This window comes from Scyliorhinus torazame, chromosome 6 (assembly GCF_047496885.1).
Source record: "Scyliorhinus torazame isolate Kashiwa2021f chromosome 6, sScyTor2.1, whole genome shotgun sequence".
NCBI classification, from domain to species: Eukaryota; Metazoa; Chordata; class Chondrichthyes; order Carcharhiniformes; family Scyliorhinidae; genus Scyliorhinus; species Scyliorhinus torazame.
The window spans coordinates 114,664,480-114,684,390 of record NC_092712.1 but is presented as its reverse complement, the minus strand read 5'-3'; the positions used below and the strand labels follow the sequence as shown (position 1 = coordinate 114,684,390).

The window sequence follows — 19,911 nt, the reverse complement described above, 5'->3', positions numbered from 1 at the left end:
CTTTCTCGTGGTCCAATGTCTATTTTTGCCTCTCTCTTACCTTTTTATATGTTGAAAACAATTCTTCCTATCTTCCTTTATATTTCTAACTAGCTTGCACTTCTACTTCATATTCTCCCTCCCCTTATTGCTTTTTTATTTGTCCTCTGCTCACTTTTAAAGGCTTCCCAATCCTCTGGCTTCCCACTAATCCTCGCTACTATGTATGTTTTTTCTTTAGCTTTATGCTGTCCTTGATTTCCCTCGTCAGTCATGGATGTCTTGCCCTCCCCTTAGCATGTTTCCTCCTCCTTGGGATGAATTTCTGTTGTGCATCCTGAGTCACCCCCTAAAACTCCTGCCAATGCAATCAGAGAGGCAAAGGCCACAACATCGGCCTTCCTCCTCTCCATGAGTTCCGGCTTCGCTGAAACCCCAAATATCGGCATCAAAGGGTCCGGGTCCATCTCCTCCTCCACTATCCTGGTTACGACCGCGAACATTCCTGCCCAGAATCTTCCCAATTTTTCGCAACCCCAAAACGTGCACTCATCAGCTACCCCTTGAAAGAACCCACTCATTCTCGCCTGAGTCATATGCACCCTGTGCACCACCACCTTAAACTGCATCAGGCTCATTCTTGCACAAAGGAGGTCCCATTTACCCTTCGCAGTGCCTCACTCCATACTCCCCAATTAATCTCCATTCCCAACTCGGCTTCCCATTTCTCCTTGATCTTCACCACCCGCTCACCTCCCTGTTCATCAGCCACTTGTATATATCCCCAATTTTTCCCTCCTCTTCCACATCCGGAAGCAGCAGTCGCTCCAGCAAGGTGTATCCCGGCAACTTAGGGAACCCCCTCCAGACCTTTCGTGCAAAGTCCTTAACCTGCAGATACCTGAACTCTCTACCCTCGGCAGATCTACCCTGTCCCTTAGCTCCTCCAGACTGGTGAACCCTTCCTCCAAATACAAATTCCTCACCTTGACCAGCCCCACTTCTCTCCACCTCCTATATACACTATCCATTCTCTCTCTCTCTCTCTCTCTTCCCCCCCCCCGCCGGCTCAAACCCATGATTCTCGCACAGCCCTTCCATCCTAAAATGTCTCCTCAGCTGATTCCATATCTTCACCGTGCACTGCACCACTGGGCTCCCTGAATAGCTACTTGAAGCCATTGGCAATGCTGCCGTCACCATAGCCCTCAAACTAGACCCCTTACAAGACTCCTCCTCCATCCTAACCCACTCTACCCCTTCCTGGCTCCCATGCTAGCTGATTTTGTTAATGCTTTTCTCTCCTCTGGTTCCGTCATCATCAGCTTTCTCCTCAAAATATCAACCCATGACCCTTCAGTTCTTGCCCCATCACTGCCCCATCTCCAACCTTTCCTTCCTTTTCAGAGTCCTTGAATGTTGCTTCCCACTTCATGATCCTCTTTTGGACTCAATATTCAAATCCCTCCAATCAGGTTTTCACCCTTCTCTCTCAGTACTGAATTGACACTTATCAAAGTCCTAAATTACATCCTGTGTGACTGTGACAAGCCAAGCTATCCCTCAGTGTCCTTTACAAACTGCCTGCATCATTTGCCATGGTTGATTACACCATCGTCCTCCAATGCCTCTCCTTCATCATCCAATTGGGTGTGACTTTACTTGCATGGTTTCATTCTGATCTGTCAAATTATAGCCAGAGAATTACCTGCATTGGCTTCTCTTCCCGCTCCAGCATAGTTTCTCTGGTGCCCTCCCAAGAATCTGTCTTCGGTCCTCTCCTATTTCTCATCCACATGCTGCCTGTCTGTGTGGAGTTTGCACATTCTCCCAGTGTTTGCGTGGATTTCTTCCGGGTGCTCCGGTTTCCTCCCACAGTCCAAAGATGCGTGGGTTAGATGGATTGATCACACCAAATTGCCTTGTCGTGTCCAAAACGTTCAGTGGGGTTGCTGGGTTACGGAGATGTGGTGGAGGAGTGGGCTTCGGTAGGGTGCTCTTTCAGGGGCTGGTGCAGACTCGATGGGCCGAATGGCCTCGTTCTGCATTCATTTCTATGATCTACGACCTGTGATTTATGCTGCCCTCGAAGAGATCATTTAACACACAGTTTTCACATGAATGCTGACAGCATCCAGCTATACCTCAGCATTACCTCTCTTGATCCCTCCAATGACCCTGAATTGTCAGACCACTTGTCTGACATCCAATGTTACCCGAACAGACATTTTCTCTAATTAAATATTGGAAATACTGAAGCCAGTATTTTCTATCCTTGCCACAAACTCTGTTGCCTCGCCACTGATTTGATCTCTCTTCCTCGCAACTGCCTGATGCTGAATAGACTGTTTTCAGCCTTGGTGTTATATTTAACTATGTGATGAGCTTTCAATTGCTATCTGAGCTGTCACTAAGATTATCTGGTTCTGGAACATGTCCTCCCTAAATTGTTCTAATGCACCCCAAACTGGTCTCCCATGTTCTATCTATGAACTTAAGGTAATCTAAAACTCAGCTTCCTTTGGCTAAACCCGTACCAAATCTTTTCATAATAAAAACAGAAAGTGCTGGAAAAACTCAGCAAGTTTGGCAGGATCTCTGGCTGCGACAGTATTTATTGCCCACTCCTTAGACCCAATGGGCTGTTTCAGAGGACGTTTAAGCGTCAACCACATTTCTGTGGGTCTGGAGTTACATGGAGACCAGACCAGGTAAGGATGGCAGATTTCCTTCCCTAAAAGACACTGGTGAACCTGGTGAGTTTTTATGACAATTGACTTTTAAATCCAGATTTTTATTGTAATCAAATTTCAAACCCTGGTCCCCAGAGCATTATGCTGGGTCTCTGGATTACTGTTCCAATGACAATACCACTACACCACTGTCTTGAATATCACTCTTCTTTGGAACTAAAGCCGGCTGCTGCGGCAGTTGCGCGTTAATTCCCACGATCAGGAACGTCGCAATGGATGACTCTACAAGCCTCTCGACACCCGCCTGCGACCCACCCGCGGGTCGAGACCCCCACTTTGAAAATGACTGGGTTAGAAGGTTGGAGAGATTAAATAACAAAGATGTCATGGAACAAAAGGCAAACGGAGTGGTAATCGTTGGAGTCAAGAAATAAAGCACTGGTCCAGGGTGAGTTTTAATATGACCAACTTTGTGAAAGCAAAAACATGAAAACAAGATATCGGCTGGCCCTTGGGAAAGAAAGAATCAAAATGGAAGATGTACTTCGTAGTCTGAAATTGTTGGAATACATGTTGAGTCCAGACACCTGTAAAGTGCCTCATTAGAAGATGAGGTGCTGTTCCTCAAGCTTGCGTTGGGTTTCACTGGAACATTGCAGTGAAGCAAAGTGAGTGTGAGAGTAAGGTGGTGAATTAAAATCGCAAGCAACCAGAAGGTTAGGGTCTTGCTTACGGACTGAGCGAAGGGCCTTCCACATAACAGCCACTCAGTCTCCGTTTGGTCTCTCCAGTGTGGAGGAAATCTCATCATCCATTTGCCCATCAGCCCTGTGCTTACTTACTACATTGGCTGAGGTTAAGCAATGCACCCATTTAAACATTTTCATCCTGGATTTCAAATTCCTCCTTGGCCTTGCACCTGCCTTTTTCTATGAGCTCCTCCAGCCTCACAACCTGCTGAGTTATCTGCGTTCCTCTAATTCCGGGCTTTTGAGCATCACTGATTTTGATTACTCTGTGTGTGTCTGTGGCTTTGGCTGCCTCGAGCCTAAACTTGATTTAATTACTCCGTGTGTGTCTGTGTCTTCGGCTGCCTGGAGCTTAAACTTGGGAATTCCCTTTCTGTTTCTCTATTTGAAATGTCTTAAAGGAAGCATGTTATAAAACCTACCTCTTTTGTGTAGCCCTTTGGTCATCTAATTTCTCCTTGTGTGTCATTATAAAAACATTTATTATGTTCTTGTGAAGTGCCTTGGGATGTTCTATTACATTAAAGTTGCTATTTAAATGCAACTTGTTGCTGTTATACTCCTTTTTGATTAGTTGGGAGGGAAAGTTGAAATTGTGAGCTAATTGCAACTGACATGACCACATACTGCCTAGAGATCAGAGTCAGACTGGAGATGAGCTGGAATACACAACAGCTTTTGTTCACCTGCCCCAGATCTTCAAGATTAGAGTAGGAATTGTCAACTGCAGGATAAAAGCAAATTACTGCGGATGCTGGAATCTGAAACGAAAGAGAAAATGCTGGAAAGTCTCAGCAGGTCTGGCAGCAGACCTTGGAGTCATTGGACTCGAAACGTTAGCTCTTTTCTCTCCCTACAGATGCTGCCAGACCAGCTGAGATTTTTCCAGCATTTTCTCTTTCGTCAACTGCAGGATAATGTAATAAGATCATGGCCAGTTCCCCAGAAATGCCAACACCAAATCTTATACCCTGAAGGAACTTGCTTTGTTATCACTTGCTGGATAGTTCAGAAACAAAAAGGTCTGGTCTTTTTATGTAACCATTCACAGCATTCAATATCGAATAATGTTCACTAGTTCCTATTGTTACCTCGCATCATTGTGCACCTCATCATTAGAAACGATGCTGCACAGGACAGAACTCAGGGGTTTTCCTTATTATTGGCTTAAGAGGTGCATGGTTGCCTTTGATCACTTGTAACTTTGTCCAGGTTTGACCAATACTCCTGAGATTTTCACTAAAACGTCCAGGTGTCCTGACAGGTTATGGGAATTGTTCAAATGTCTAAGTTTTCAGCTCCACTGAGGATATCCTTTCCCCTTGTGTTCCATTTACTTGCGCGCGGTTTGCCTTTCAGTGCCATGATTGGCCGTTCCATCCGAATGCTTTGATTGACCAATCAGGGATTCATGGAGGAGGCTAGCGGGCGAGAGGGGAGGCCAACCAGAGAGGGGGGGAGGCCAACCAGAGAGAGCTGGAGGACAGTGCGCTAAGGAGGTGTGAGTTCACAGTGTCAAATTGCTCAAACGTTAATGCTAATTGGCAAATGTACAAGACCAAAAGAATGGCTCCGTGGGAAGTGAAAATGTCACATTGAACTCAGGCCCTGTGCACTGCCAGGTGAGAGTTTCTATTGTGTGAGTTGAGTAAATAAAAAGAATATGTGCGTGCCTTAAATTAACGCCGTAATTATTTTAAAAGCATTTTTAAGAAGGCAGTAACTAAAATGATTTTTGATGAATACCAAGGATGAGTAGTTAATTGTGTCACTCAATTTTTCAGAAGGCAAACAAAACAGTTCTGGTATGTTAATGAGCATTGCCAGTAAAAGGATTGTTACATTGTCTGTTTTTATTTTTGGATCTCTGTCTCATCGATTTGTACATTTTTCAGAGAGTAGATTTTGCCTCAAAATCATGATTACTGTCTGAAACTATTCTTATTCATGTTGAGTGCCTACTATCTTTTCATTTAATATTGTTGAGAAACGGTGGGCTAAATATTCACTTTAGCCTAAATTTTGCCTTTCTGCAAAGTCGAGTCTGCTTCCAGCAGCTAGTGCAAATGTAGTGTTCAAGGTAGTCAGTGCATTTACTGTGTTTTCTCATTGCTTGAAAAGGAAAGGGTTTGCCTGATGTAGCCTATAATATTAATGAGGTTCAGAAGAAAATTGAATGTTGCAGTGATGCAAAGTTGAGATTCAAAGGTATTCGGGCACTTTTATGTTTGTCTTCAAGGAATTTTTTATGATTTTCAGTTGAACGACAGCAGACATTTTCTTTCAAACCCATTTGTGACAAACACATTGAAACACTTTTCGTTACATTATGATATATATGGGTGATTTTATTTCCTCGGCAAGTAGAATGATGGTGATTGGGAGTTGGGTAGGGAATTCACATCTAGAACGTACATTTCACTGATTTATTTTTCCCTCCACCTCTCACTTTAAATAAAATTACATCAATACCAATCCCACCTATAATTGCACCCTGAAATTATCATACGTAAAATCAGCAAGCAGAAACAATTATGCCAGTTTGGCACAAACGTTTCACTTTTTTGATTATTTGTGAGGGAGGGGTTGCTGGAACAGAATACAATTTTTAACCTGTTACATGCCAGGCCCCATGGTCATCGTTTAGTGCTTATTTTCAAATTGGCATCAGCGACAAACATTTGCTTGCATTTGAAATACTAGACATCCGTGGCATGCAATTGCTAATTATTTGGCTGCAATTGAAATAAAGTGCTGCTGACAACTGGAGCCAAGACAATCTTGAAATGCAAAGAAACAAGTATGTGTGGTGTTCAGTGATACATTCTCTGAATCCCACAGTTGGATGTGTGGAACTACAATTCCATTGAAAGTCGCCTCAGGTTTTTAACATCACAACAGGCAGCTAAACATAACAGAGGGGATATTGTAAGTCCAACACAAACTTGCTGACTAGACAGAATTAAAATCATTTTAACACTGACAATGTGTTGGACACTGACAGCAAGCATGTTGTTCGCTCCTGAAGATTGCAAAATACAAAGGCCCCTCCTCTCCTCCCCCTCCTTTGGTCAGCTGGATATTGAGCCAAAGGGAAAAAAAAGTTTACTTTCCCCCATTTACTTGTGTGCCGGGGTCTGCAGTCTCTGACAGGATGCTGCAACAGTAGAGATTGGGGCAATGTTTGGCAGCTGAGTTATTACATAACTTGTTTGGTGTTTATGCCAATTAAGATGTCATCACATCTGAGGACCATGGTGCAATCCCGGCCCCAGGTAACTGTCTGGAGTTTAAACAATCTCCCCGTGAAACTCACTAGTTGTGTTTCATCACCACAACCCAAAGATGTGCCGGTTGGGTGGATTGGCCATGCTAAAATCAAGCCTTAATTGGAAAAAGATGATTGGGTACTCTAAATTTATAAAAAAGAAAAACAAATGTCATCACATGACCTTGGATTACACCCCCCCCCCCCCCCCCAAAAAAAACTCCTCCTGCCCTTGGTCGCACAACTTGTCAATCATCATGGAGCCTGATACCTCAATGTTTTGACTTTTGAAAATCCGGTCACCTGATATTGGGACAAAACTTCAAATTATTTAATTGGCTGTGAAATGTATGGGACTTGGGCACTGAGAAGTTCCTGTTTTTCATTATGCTTTTCTATTGCTTTCTTTAACTGCTGTTTGTTAATATCTAGAATCAGGATTTTGAAAGAATCTCTCTGGTTTATTGTATTTGACCAATGTGTTAAGCTATCCAAGCTGAATAGAGTGATTTGAAAGTAGAACTATATCAGTAAATGCTTCTGAGAAACCTTCGTACTTGGCTAGGCCAGCATTTGTTGCCGATTCCAAATTGCCCTTCAAGTGGCGGTGATGCATGTTCATAAACCATTTCAACCTAGCAACAATGAACAGTGATATAAGTCAGGATGGTGTGTGGCTTGGAGAGGAATTCGCAGGGTGATCTTCCTATGCATCTGTGGTCCTTGTTCTTGTAGGTGGTAGAGGTTTGTGGATTTGGAAGGTGCTGTCAAAGGAGCCTGGTGAGGACCGGCAGTGTATCTTTTAGATGATGCACACTCCTGCCACTGTGCGTCTGGTGGCGAGAGTGAATGTTTAAGGTAGTGGATGGAATATGTCTGATATAATTGTGATACATTTCACACTAATCATTATTAATATTAAATATATATACCTATTTTATATGCATTAATCCTGGAGTGTCAATTGGGAACCAAAAAAACTAATTGTTGTGAGCGAGGTCGAAATCAGTCACATTGTTGCCCAGAGTTTCATCCATCTCTGCTACTTCATTTAGAGAGTAGGCATTTTGGGTGGCACGGTGGCGTAATGGTTAGCACTGCTGCCTATGGCGCTGAGGTCTCCGGTTCGATCCCGGCTCTGGGTTACTGTCTGTGTGGAGTTTGTACATTCTCCCCGTACCTGCGTAGGTTTCACCCCCACAGCCCAAAGATGTGCAGGTTAAGTGGATTGGCCACGTTAAATTGCCCCTTAATTGAAAAAGAAAGTAATTTGGTGCTCTAAATTTATTTTTAAAAATTATTTTTAAAAAGAGTGTAGGCATTTTGAAATACGTAACATCTCATTTTTCACGTTCTTTATGTCGGTGTATCATGTATAAAACTCTGTTTGTAACACACTTGGATATATGCTTGTTTTTTTTAAGATTCTGCTACTAGAGTTGCAAAACGAAGGTAAGGAAAAAAAGAGGAAGAAAGTTTTGTTACAAACTAAACTGAAGCGGGATGAAAATAAAGGACAAGACATTCTGAACTTTGTAGTTGAAGCTACCAAACTGTCATCTCCGAACAACCAGGGAGTCAAAGGTAAAACAAAAGTACAATTTATTATACTTCATCATGAGAAATTTTATTTGTAGTATAGTGTCACTAATTGTAAAGATTCGGTAGGAGCTTTTATGTATTGAATGAATGTAGAAGTTCGCAGCAGACCTTATTGGAAACTTGGTGTTATCTCTTGCCAATTACATGTCATGTCAAACAATTCATGTTTATGTTAGTGCTGGTAATTTTGAACTTTCCAGTTTTGGAGAAGTCTTAAACTTTGTTATGTGTACCAATTTGGGACAAATCTGTCAACAGGATTTAAACGTGCAGGGTATAATTTCATTGACTAAAGCATTTTGGATGCCATAAAGTCAAGAAAGTCAACATATCAAACCCGATTTTGTCTTTTTCCTTCTTTTTCTAATAATTTGTGGTAACTGCCATTTCCAATTGGCCAGAATAAACTTGCCAAAATAATATACAATGAGGAGGATAGGAACAGACTTCAGGAGGGCATAGACAAACTGGTGAAGTGGGTGGACACCTGGCATTTAATGCAGAGGAATGTAGAGTGATAGATTTTGCTAGGAAGAATGAGGGGAGGTAATATATAAGCTGAATGGTAGAAAGACCTGGGGTTGTACACCCATAAATCTTTGAAGGTGGAAGATCAAGTTGAAAACATTTTTTTTTTAGGAAAAAGTATGGATGTTCCTTGACCGTAAGGGTACAAAGGCAAGAATTCTAAATCTTTATGAAATGCTCTTAAGCCTCAGCTGGAGTATTATATTCATTTCTGTAAGAATGGCAAGGGCTCCAATATGTAGAAAAGATTTCGTGAAATGGTGAATAGGGATGTGGTACTTCAGTTATGTAGAGAGACAGAAGAAGCTGAGGTTCATAGGTGGCAATTCAGAGAAGGTTCACAAGGATGATTCCCGGTAGGGCGGGATTGTCTTGTGAGCAAGGTTAAACAGGCTGAGACTCTACTCATTGGAATTTGATCTCATTGAAACATATAGGATTCTTAAGGGGCTTGACCGGGTAAATGCAGAGAGGCTGTTTCCCCTGCTGGGAGAGTCATAATTGATTGATTGATATTTATTGTCACATGTACCGAAGTACAGTAAAAAGTATTTTTCTGCGGCCAAGGGAACCTACACAGTCCACACATAGTAGACAAAAGTCTAGGACCAGATGGCATAGTCTCAGAATAAAGGGGTACCTATTTAAGACTGTGATGAAGAGAAATTCCCTCTGAAGGTTGAGTCTTTGGAACTCCTAGCTAGAATCTCTTGCAGGGGCTGAGTCTTTGTGTGTATTCAAGGCAGAGATAGAAAGATTCTTGATCAGTAAGGAAATCGAGGGTTATGGGGAAAGGGCAGGAAAGTGGACATGAGGAATAACAGATCAGCCATGATCCCATTGAATGGCGGTGGAGGCTTGAGGGGCTGAATGGCTTACTATTCCTATTTCTTATGCTCTTATAGGCTGTTCTCCTTAGAACAGAGAAGGCTAAGAGGATATTTGTTTAAGGTCGTGAATGGTTTTAATTGAGTAAATAAAGAGAAACTGTTTCCAGTGGCAGAAGGGCTGGTAACCTGACAGCATAAATTTCAGATGATTGGCAAAAGAACTAGAGGCAGCATGGGAACTTGTTTTAAACACACAAACTGTTGAATGTATTGCTTGAAAGAGAGGGAGAAGCAGATTCTTCAGTAGTAACTTCCAAAAGGAAAAACATTTACAGGGCTATGGAAAAGAACAGTGGAGGGATTAAAAACAGAAAATGCTGGGAAAACTCATCAGGTCTGGCAGCATTTATGGACAGAGAAGCAGAGTTAACGTTTTGAATCCGTATAACACTTCAGAGCATTGGGGGGGGGGGGGGGGGGGGTTATTAATTGGATAATTCTTTCAAAGAGTAGACAAGATTTCTGTGCTACATTATTTTGTGCTTCTAAAATACTGCAGTTAATAACCCAATTTATTAATTGGAATTTGGTGAAAGTATCTGTGTTTTTCCTTTTTCTTAATTTTACAATACAGACCAGGAAGTGACTATTTGCTTTTATGTTTCTGCTCGTGGTCCTGAATAACTGGGCGGAACAGGTGCACAAAAACAGCCCGAAACGTCTGGCCTTCCAGTTTCCTGTCTCTCCTAGTATGGAACTACTATTGAAACAATAAAATTCTACTCTCTTGCTTGACTGCATTAACTTTTCACTGTTTTCTTCCTCAATTGAAGCAGTTAACATCTTTTGGTGTACTGGCCCACTAGTTGTCTCCAGTAACCTGGCCTGCTTCATGTCATGTCTCATTCCTTTTCTGATGATCAGAATTTCATTTGTTTGACCATACTATTCTAAAATTATACAGCACCGGAGGAGACCATTTTGTGCCAGCTTGCTGAAAGAGGTGCCAATTCGTCCTACTCCACTGCTTTTTCCTCACAGTCCTGCACATTTTTAATTGTATATCCAATTCCCTTTTGAAGGTTACCATTGAATCTACTAATCTACTTCCACCACCCCCATTCCAAGGAAGTATGTTCCAGACCATAACTTGTTGCTTAAAAGGTAATATGAAATGAAATGAAAATCACTTATTGTCACAAGTAGGCTTCAAATGAAGTTACTGTGAAAAGCCCCTAGTCGCCACATTCCGGCGCCTGTTCGGGGAGGCTGGTACGGGAATTGAACCGTGCTGCTGGCCTGCCTTGGTCTGCTTTAAAAGCCAGCGATTTAGCCGTGTGCTAAACCAGCCCCTGTACTGCCTCCCACCTCCTCATCTTTTTGTCAATCATCTTCAATCTATGTCCTTCAGTTACCAACTATCTATTTTCTCCTTATCTACCCTATAACTTCCCCCCCAAAAAATCATTGACTTGGATACAATTGTGATGTATTATTCTCATTGAATTATGTGTCTTCACATTTTGATCAAACCTAAATTATTATTGATGTTTCCCCAATTCAAAGATTGGTTGGAGTTCAGAAAGATTAAAAACTCGTAAGACTGGGATAGCTTCCCTGGTGATTGAACAATGGATTTTTCCAAACACTCTTTTATATGATGATGTTCACAGGCTGGCTGTAGTGCTATCAAGTGGCCAAATAGTGCAGTGACACCATGAGTCGTGTGCACAGACCGAGCACACAAAAAGCAACAATTGACATGAGTGACAAAATATGTGACGAGTGACAAAATGCGATAGCAGATGTCATATTAATAAGCTGTTTATAAATATGCATGCAACTTGCTGTTATATTATTGTCTTTTTTCTGTCAGGTAAACGAGTGGTGTTGATAAAAGAATTCCCTGTTCACGGGGAGAATGCTTGCAGAGCAGCTACACTTTATGTTGTACCAGCAGCAGTTAAAGGTAAGAAAATTAAAAGCAGCAATGCTTCAGTTCATCTTTAGTGTTTTATTCTCAACCCTAGGAAACAATGAAACCACATGTCGCAATTATATAGGTGAAACTATTAATATACAACTGAATTGCATGCCTGTGTTGGCAAAGGGCAACTTGACAGATAATTTGTATGATGAATTTAGTAATGTCTATAGTGCTATATTTTGATAATATGGGGTTTGAAAGCAAATGCGAGGTTGACATTGTTCAGTTTAGAGCATACCTGGGAGCCAGAAAGGTTATTATACAAATTACCCACTGCAGCCCGAAAATCACTTTGTTACTGAAAAACTGAGAATTGGAAACTGACTGGAATGCTTGCCCCATGGTGTAGTAAAATAATTTGATCATTATTTCATTTGATTTTATTTAAAAAAAACAACTATTTAGGAGACCTTGCTTTGGATTTTTCGCTTTCGCATGATATCGATGGGGATGGTTTGCAGTATTTCCTCTAATCTCTTCCATCCATTTGTGGAATGAATTTTATGTGCACCAGTATCAAGATAATGTGAAAACAACAAAACCTGTCAAATGTATATTTAAAAAGTTAGCATAGCTAAGAAAGAATAATGTCCTCAGCCTGTGACAGTGACATGCTAACCGAGAAATAACCAGGTGAAACCCACGCAGACACATAGAATTTACAGTGCAGATGGAGGCCATTCGGCCCATCGAGTCTGCACCGGCTCTTGGAAAGAGTACCCTACCCAAGGTCCACACCTCCACCCTATCCCCATAACCCAGTAACCCCACCCAACACTAAGGGCAATTTTGGACACTCTGGTCAATTTTAGCATGGCCAATCCACCTAACCCGCACATCTTTGGACTGTGGGAGGAAACTGGAGCACCCGGAGGAAACCCACGCACACACGGGGAGAATGTTTAGACTCCGCACAGACAGTGACCCAAGCCGGGAATTGAACCTGAGACCCTGGAGCTGTGAAGCAATTGTGCTATCCACAATGCTACCGTGCTGCCCCACGGGGGGAATGTGCAAACTCCACACAGACAATGACCCGGGGCCGGATTTGAACCCGGATCCTCAGTGCTGTTGGCAGCGGCGCTAACCACTGTGCCACCGTGCTGCCCGACTCGAGGGATTTCCTGCTGGGGATCTGAAGCTCCTCAGCAGGAAAGGCTCCTCGCAGATCGGGGTGGTATTTTACCTGGCTGCCCCAATTCTTCCCCCTCGCCCCCCAAAACCTTGGGGAAGCCCACAAGAACCCCATTCTACCTGGTTACATCCCCCGGGCCAGTGTGGCAATGCATGGGTGCCAGGCTGGCAGTGCCCATGTGCCAGAGAGAGAGAGAGAGCCAGGGTGCCACCGTCCCCTGTCCCCGACCATCCAGTGGTCTCTAATGGCTTGGGAGACTTCCCTAGGTGCTGTTAAGCCTGACCCATGTGTGTGTGGTCCAGTACTAAATGGTGCCCTGACGAGGTGTCTCAAGCGCAGCCGTTGAGTCCCAGACGCCAGGCGATTCTGTACGGCTCATTTAAATATGGGATCTGGGTCACGCCCAGTGAGGGCGAGATCCAGATCACAATGTCCCGCGAGATTCCATTGGACCTCCTGAGACGCTTCGAGCGTCGCAACTCTCGCGAGATTCACGGCCACATCTGAACACCAATTCGGGCGTGATGAGGCCACTGAACAGCGCCCTAAATTTCTATAAGGACTGTTGCCTAAAACAGTGTTTATTGTTGAGTTTAACCAAGTATGAATCTGTTGGGCAAATGTTCTTTAAAACTAATTTTATTTTAGAAAATATTTTATTGAGGTATTTATAATTTTTACATATTCACATTTTAAACAACAGAGAGATCCAACCCACTCGCAAAAAACCCCACAATAACATACCCAATAAGACTAATTTTTAACTCTGTAAATGCAATCTTTTATGTTTAGGCTTTCTTGTCTTTTGTTGATAAATATTTAAATTTAACATTTAAAATCTCCAAAACCGCTACTAGATTTTGTGGCTCTTCATTTCAGTGCATGTATATTCTCGTATAATACAAATTTGAGGTTGGCGCGCTGACGCAGTGGTTAGCACTGCTGCCTATGGCGCTGAGGACCTGGGTTCAATTTCGGCCCTGAGTCACTGTCTATGTGGAGTTTGCACATTCTCCCCGTGTCTGTGTGGGTTTCACCCCCACAACCCAAAGATGTGCAGGTTGGGTTGATTGGCCATGCTAAATTGCCCCTTAATTGAAAAAAAAATAATTGGGTGCTCTAAATTTATTTAAAAAAAAATAAAATACAAATTGAAAATCATAACTTGTCAAATTTCCCTTTTGGGATTTGGTTAGCCCGGCAATTGCCACCTGCCACATCATAACAACCAATAAGTACTATGTTCAGATAATTTGATTGCCATGTTTGCTATAGTATGTGACAATCTTGATCTATCTTTTGTTGGACTTTAAGTGGTTATACTTGCAGAGGTCTTTGTTGTCCAACATTCGCTGCCGTAGCTCGTAGAAGCTGAGCTAGTGCAGCTGACCTGTTGGACCACCTCCTCAATCGTAGCCTTTTGAGGAGCTGGCTGCCAAAGTATGGGGAGTGCTCAACATACTCCAGAGAGACTCTTTCAACTTATATGGACGGTGGAATATTTGGCTGACCAGGTGTTCAAATTCATGGAGCAGTTGTCACCACCACATGCCTGTATTGCAGTGAGACCTGGACTGTGTGTCAGTGACATACACGAGTGCTAAATTCCATAGCAATACCTCCGCCGCATCTTCCAGATTCAATGGGAGGCCCATCGAACAAACACTAGTGTCCTTCTTGAAGCCAGCTCATTTCAGGCTAAACCCTGGAAAATCAACAATAATGGACTAGATCCAAGGCTCCAATTTGCTGGCGCCTTTGTGCCCAGCGTCGATGAGCTGCTAAACTGGGTTCACCCTTTGCACTGAATCGTGGGTTCACTCTGGGCACCGAACCAATCACATGCTTGCATCTCGTGGCACCCAACGTGACCTGGATCACACCCAGCAGTCTTAAAACTCATTTAAATATACGTAGCCCATTCGAGGCTGGAGTCTCATGGACCTTGGATTCACTGGTGCAGCGGGAGGTCAATGCCAATCAATGGACACTTCAATGACCAATCCGGGGGGCTCGGAGGCCATTGGAGCCCCTGAATGGTTAGGGATAGGGCTAGCAGTGGCAATCTTGGTGCTGCAGGGGTGCCTGGGCAGTGTCAGGGTGCCAACGGGCACTGCCAAGGGGTGGGGCCTGAGGGGGCCAACGGCATGAAAGGGGGGGGGGGCGGGGTGATGGGATGCATAAAGGGGCGGCCTGAGGGGGGGCGAAGGGGGCAGTGCTGAAAGGTGGAATGGCCTTAATGGACGGGGGGCACTCAGCGACCACATAGCTGGTTATGCTCACTTGGGGGGGTGGGGGGTGGGGGTGGGGGGGGTTAATACCTCAATACCGGTGGGGGGGGGGATGGAGACGGGTCACTCTGATTCCTGGGTCATGTGGTACAGTGGTGTTGTGGACATGTAGTGATTTTGGGGGAGGTTGCCCCTCCGTGGTTGGGGGTGTTGCCCATTATTGCGGAGGTTCACAATGTCTTTGGGTGTGGGGGGCCCTCAACCTAACTTTGATATTTGGTAACTCTATAAAAACAGCACCCTGATCTCTGAGGAGCCGGTCCTTGCCGGTGTCTTTAGTCCCCCACCAGAAAAAATTGGGTTCTAGTTTTGTCAATATATTTTGTCGTTCATACCATGTTAATATGAACAGGGCCATTCCCTTTTAGATGGATTTAACATTTTTTTCCAGACCAGAATTGATTGTATTGATCATGATGTGCATAAATAGGCTGAGTAAAGTGCCAATTGTTATGCTATTTATTCAACTAATGGTTCTATAATTTATAGACAACAATAAGGTATCCTATTGCCTTGGAGCACCAGGTTTTTACTGCTTCCAGGATATTATGCGTGTGTGCAGTGAATCCAGCACTCATTTTTCTACACTCAGTGCAAAAATGCTCATTGCCTTGGATAAGTAAGTACACTACATTTTGTTAGCCTTTACTGTGGTGCAGCATTGCTTCACATGTACAGAAGGAGTTGTTTATAAAAACTGGAATCAAAAATAGTGGAAAAGAATATACATTTGCAATCCTTAACGAGCCAACCTTCATTGGTACTATCCTAAACCCCAAGTGAGTACAGTCCCATACAGGACATGATACCTCTCCTTTTTTTCTCTCTCTCTCTCTCTCTCTCTCTCTCTTTTTCCTCCAAAACACATACTAATAACAGGACCAATACCCTACCCCTAAACTGGAGAAGAGAAGCCCTATTAGACCAGAAGACATAGGAGCAGAATTAGACCATTCGGCCCATTGAGTCTGCTCCGCCATTCAATCATGGCTGGTATGTTTCTCATCGCCATTCTCCTGCCTTCTCCCCATAACCCCTGATTCCCGTATTTTTTTTTTAATATAAATATATTTTATTGAAAATTTTTTCCAAACAACAATTTTTCCCTCTTACAAAGCAAACGAAACAATAACAAAACAGAAATTTTTAACAATACACAGGTAACAAAACCCCATTGTCTATTGACCTAAACTAAACTAAACCCTCTCCTGGGTTGCTGCTGCTGGTCATCTGTCTTCCCTCTAACGTTCCCCTAGGTAGTCAAGAAATGGCTGCCACCGCCTGGTGAACCCTTGAGCCGATCCTCTCAGGGCAAACTTTATCTGCTCCAATTTAATGAACCCCGCCATATCATTTACCCAGGCCTCCAGTCTGGGGGGTTTCGCCTCCTTCCACATGAGTAGGATCCTGCGCCGGGCTACTAGGGACGCAAAGGCCACGACATCGGCCTCTTTCGCCTCCTGCACTCCCGGCTCTTCCGCAACTCCAAATAGAGCTAACCCCCAGCCTGGTTTGACCCGGGCCTTCACCACCTGCGAAATCACTCCCGTCACTCCCTTCCAATACCCTTCCAGTGCCGGGCACGCCCAAAACATATGTGCGTGGTTTGCCGGGCTCCCGCCACACCTCCCACATTTGTCCTCCACTCCAAAGAACCTGCTCAATCTTGCCCCCATTATGTGTGCTCTATGTAGCACCTTAAATTGAATCAGGCTAAGCCTGGCGCATGAGGAAGAGGAATTTACCCTGCTTAGGGCATCAGCCCACATATCCTCCTCTATCCCCTCCCCTAATTCTTCTTCCCACTTTCCTTTTAGTTCGCCCACCGACTTCTCCCCCTCTTCCCTCATCACTCTATAAATCTCTGACACCTTGCCCTCTCCGACCCACACCCCTGAAAGCACCCTGTCCTGTATCCCCTGTGTCGGGAGCAACGGAAATTCCCTCACCTGTTGTCTAGTAAACGCCCTCACCTGCATATATCGCAAGAAATTTCCCCGGGGCAACTTGTACTTTTCCTCCAATGCTCCCAAGCTCGCAAAAGTCCCATCTATAAATAAATCTCCCACCTTCCTAATTCCCAACTGGTACCAGCTCTGAAATCCTCCATCCATTCTTCCTGGGGCGAACCTATGGTTGTACCTGATAGGGGACCCCACCAGGGCTCCCCGCACCCCTCTCTGTCGCCTCCACTGTCCCCAGATATTCAGTGTTGCCGCCACCACCGGGTTCGTGGTAAACCTTTTAGGTGAGAACGGTAGCGGCGCCGTCACCAGCGCCTCTAAACTCGTCCCTTTACAGGACTTTCTCTCCAGTCTTTTCCACTCCGCTCCCTCACCCTCCATCATCCATCTACGTATCATTGCCACATTGGCGGCCCAATAGTAATCACCCAAGTTCGGTAGTGCCAGTCCTCCTCTGTCCCTACTACGCTGAAGGAACCCCCTCCTTACTCTCGGAACTTTCCCTGCCCACACGAAGCTCGTGATGCTCCTATCTATTTTATTAAAAACGGTCTTGGTGATTAGTATAAGGAGACATTGAAATACAAATAAGAACCTCGGGAGGACCATCATCTTAATTGCTTGCACCCTGCCCGCCAGCGATAGAGGCTGCATGTCCCACCTCTTGAAGTCCTCCTCCATTTGTTCTACCAGCCGTGTCAGAATAAGTCTGTGCAAGGTTCCCCAGCTCCTAGCGATCTGAATCCCCAGGTATCGGAAGTTTCTTTCCACTTTCCTTAGCGGTAAGCCTTCTATCTCTCTACTCTGGTCCCCTGGATGTATCACAAATAATTCACTCTTCCCCATGTTTAGCCTATACCCCGAGAATTCCCCGAACCCCCTCAAAATTCGCATAACCTCTATCATCCCCCCTGCTGGGTCCGACACGTATAACAATAGGTCATCTGCGTATAACGAGACTCGGTGTTCTTCTCCCCCTCTAATCACCCCTCTCCATTTCCTGGAGTCTCTCAACGCCATGGCCAGAGGTTCAATTGCCAACGCGAACAACAATGGAGACAGCGGGCATCCCTGTCTTGTTCCCCTATATAGTCGGAAATACTCCGATCTATGTCGACCTGTAACTACGCTTGCCGTTGGAGCCCCATAAAGAAGTCTAACCCAGCTAATAAACCCGTTCCCAAACCCAAACCTCCTTAACACTTCCCATAAATACTCCCACTCCACCCTATCAAATGCCTTCTCTGCGTCCATTGCCGCCACTATCTCTGCCTCCCCCTCCACTGGGGGCATCATTATCACCCCTAATAGTCGTCGCACGTTAACATTCAGTTGTCTCCCTTTTACGAACCCTGTCTGGTCTTCGTGCACCACCCCCGGGACACAGTCCTCTATCCTCGATGCCAGTACCTTTGCCAGCAATTTGGCGTCCACGTTCAATAGTGAAATAGGTCTATAGGACCCGCACTGCAACGGATCTTTGTCCCTCTTCAAAATTAGCGATATCGTCGCCTCCGACATCGTCGGGGGTAGAGTCCCCCCTTGCCTGGCCTCATTGAACGTCCTCGCCATCAACGGGGCCAACAAGTCCACATATTTTCTGTAATATTCCACCAGAAACCCGTCTGGCCCCGGGGCCTTCCCTGCTTGCATGCTTCCCAGTCCCTGAATGACCTCGTCCACCTCAATCGGTGCCCCCAGGCCTACCACCCCCCGCTCCTCCACTTTCGGGAACCTCAATTGGTCCAGGAACTGCCGCATCCCCTCCTCTCCCTCTGGGGGTTGAGACCTATACAGTTCCTCATAGAAGGTCTTGAACACCTCATTTATCTTTCCTGCCCTTCGCACCGTGTCTCCCCTTTCGTCTCTAATTCCTCCTATCTCCCTTGCTGCTGCCCTCTTTCGCAATTGATGCGCCAACAGGCGACTAGCCTTTTCCCCATATTCATACCTCCTCCCCTGTGCCTTCCTCCACAGTACCTCCGCCTTTCTGGTGGTCAGAAGGTCAAATTCCGTCGGGAGTCGTCTCCTCTCCCTGTACAATTCCTCCTCCGGGGTCTCTGCAAATTCCCTGTCCACCCTTAAAATCTCCCCCAGTAATCTTTCCCTTTCCTTGGCTTCTGTTTTCCTTTTGTGGGCCCCAATAGAGATCAGCTCTCCTCTGACCACCGCTTTTAATGCTTCCCAGACCACTCCCACAGGGACCTCGCCGTCGTCATTGTCCTCCAGGTATCTCTCAATACACCCCCGCACTCTTGCACACACTCCCTCATCCGCCATCAGTCCCACATCTAATCGCCAGAGTGTTCTCTGCTCCCTGTCCTCTCCTACTTCCAGGTCCACCCAATGTGGGGCATGATCCGAAACTGCTATGGCTGAGTACTCAGCTTCTTCCACCCTAGAGATCAACGACCTTCCCAACACACAAAAATCTATCCGGGAGTACACTTTATGGACATGGGAGAAGAAGGAAAACTCCCTAGCCCTAGGTCTAAGAAATCGCCATGGATCCACTCCCCCCATTTGGTCCATAAACCCCTTAAGTACCTTGGCTGCTGCCGGCCTTCTTCTGGTCCTTGAGCTGGATCTATCTAGCCCCGGGTCCAGCACCGTATTAAAGTCCCCTCCTAAAATCAAGTTTCCTGCCTCCACGTCCGGTATACGCCCCAGCATCCGTCTCATGAATCCCGCATTGTCCCAATTTGGGGCATACACATTAACCAACACGACCTCCATTCCCTCCAGCCTACCACTCACAATTACATATATACCTCCGCTATCTGCTACGATGTTCTTTGCTTCAAATGCTACCCGTTTCCCCACCAAAATGGCCACCCCTCTGTTCTTTGCGTCCAGTCCTGAGTGGAACACCTGTCCCACCCATC

General features: G+C 44.9%; 1 protein-coding gene across 2 annotated transcripts in view; it reads left to right on the top strand.

The window, feature by feature from the left end:
- krit1 (KRIT1 ankyrin repeat containing) overlaps window positions 1-19,911 on the top strand; it is an 81,390-nt gene that overhangs the window by 16,309 nt on the left and 45,170 nt on the right. For both annotated transcript variants that reach the window (XM_072508694.1, XM_072508695.1), the window contains exons 3-5: window positions 8,114-8,273; window positions 11,526-11,618; window positions 15,552-15,681. In XM_072508694.1, coding sequence (XP_072364795.1) covers window positions 8,114-8,273; window positions 11,526-11,618; window positions 15,552-15,681 — 383 coding nt within the window. The remainder of the gene's footprint in view (window positions 1-8,113; window positions 8,274-11,525; window positions 11,619-15,551; window positions 15,682-19,911) is intronic.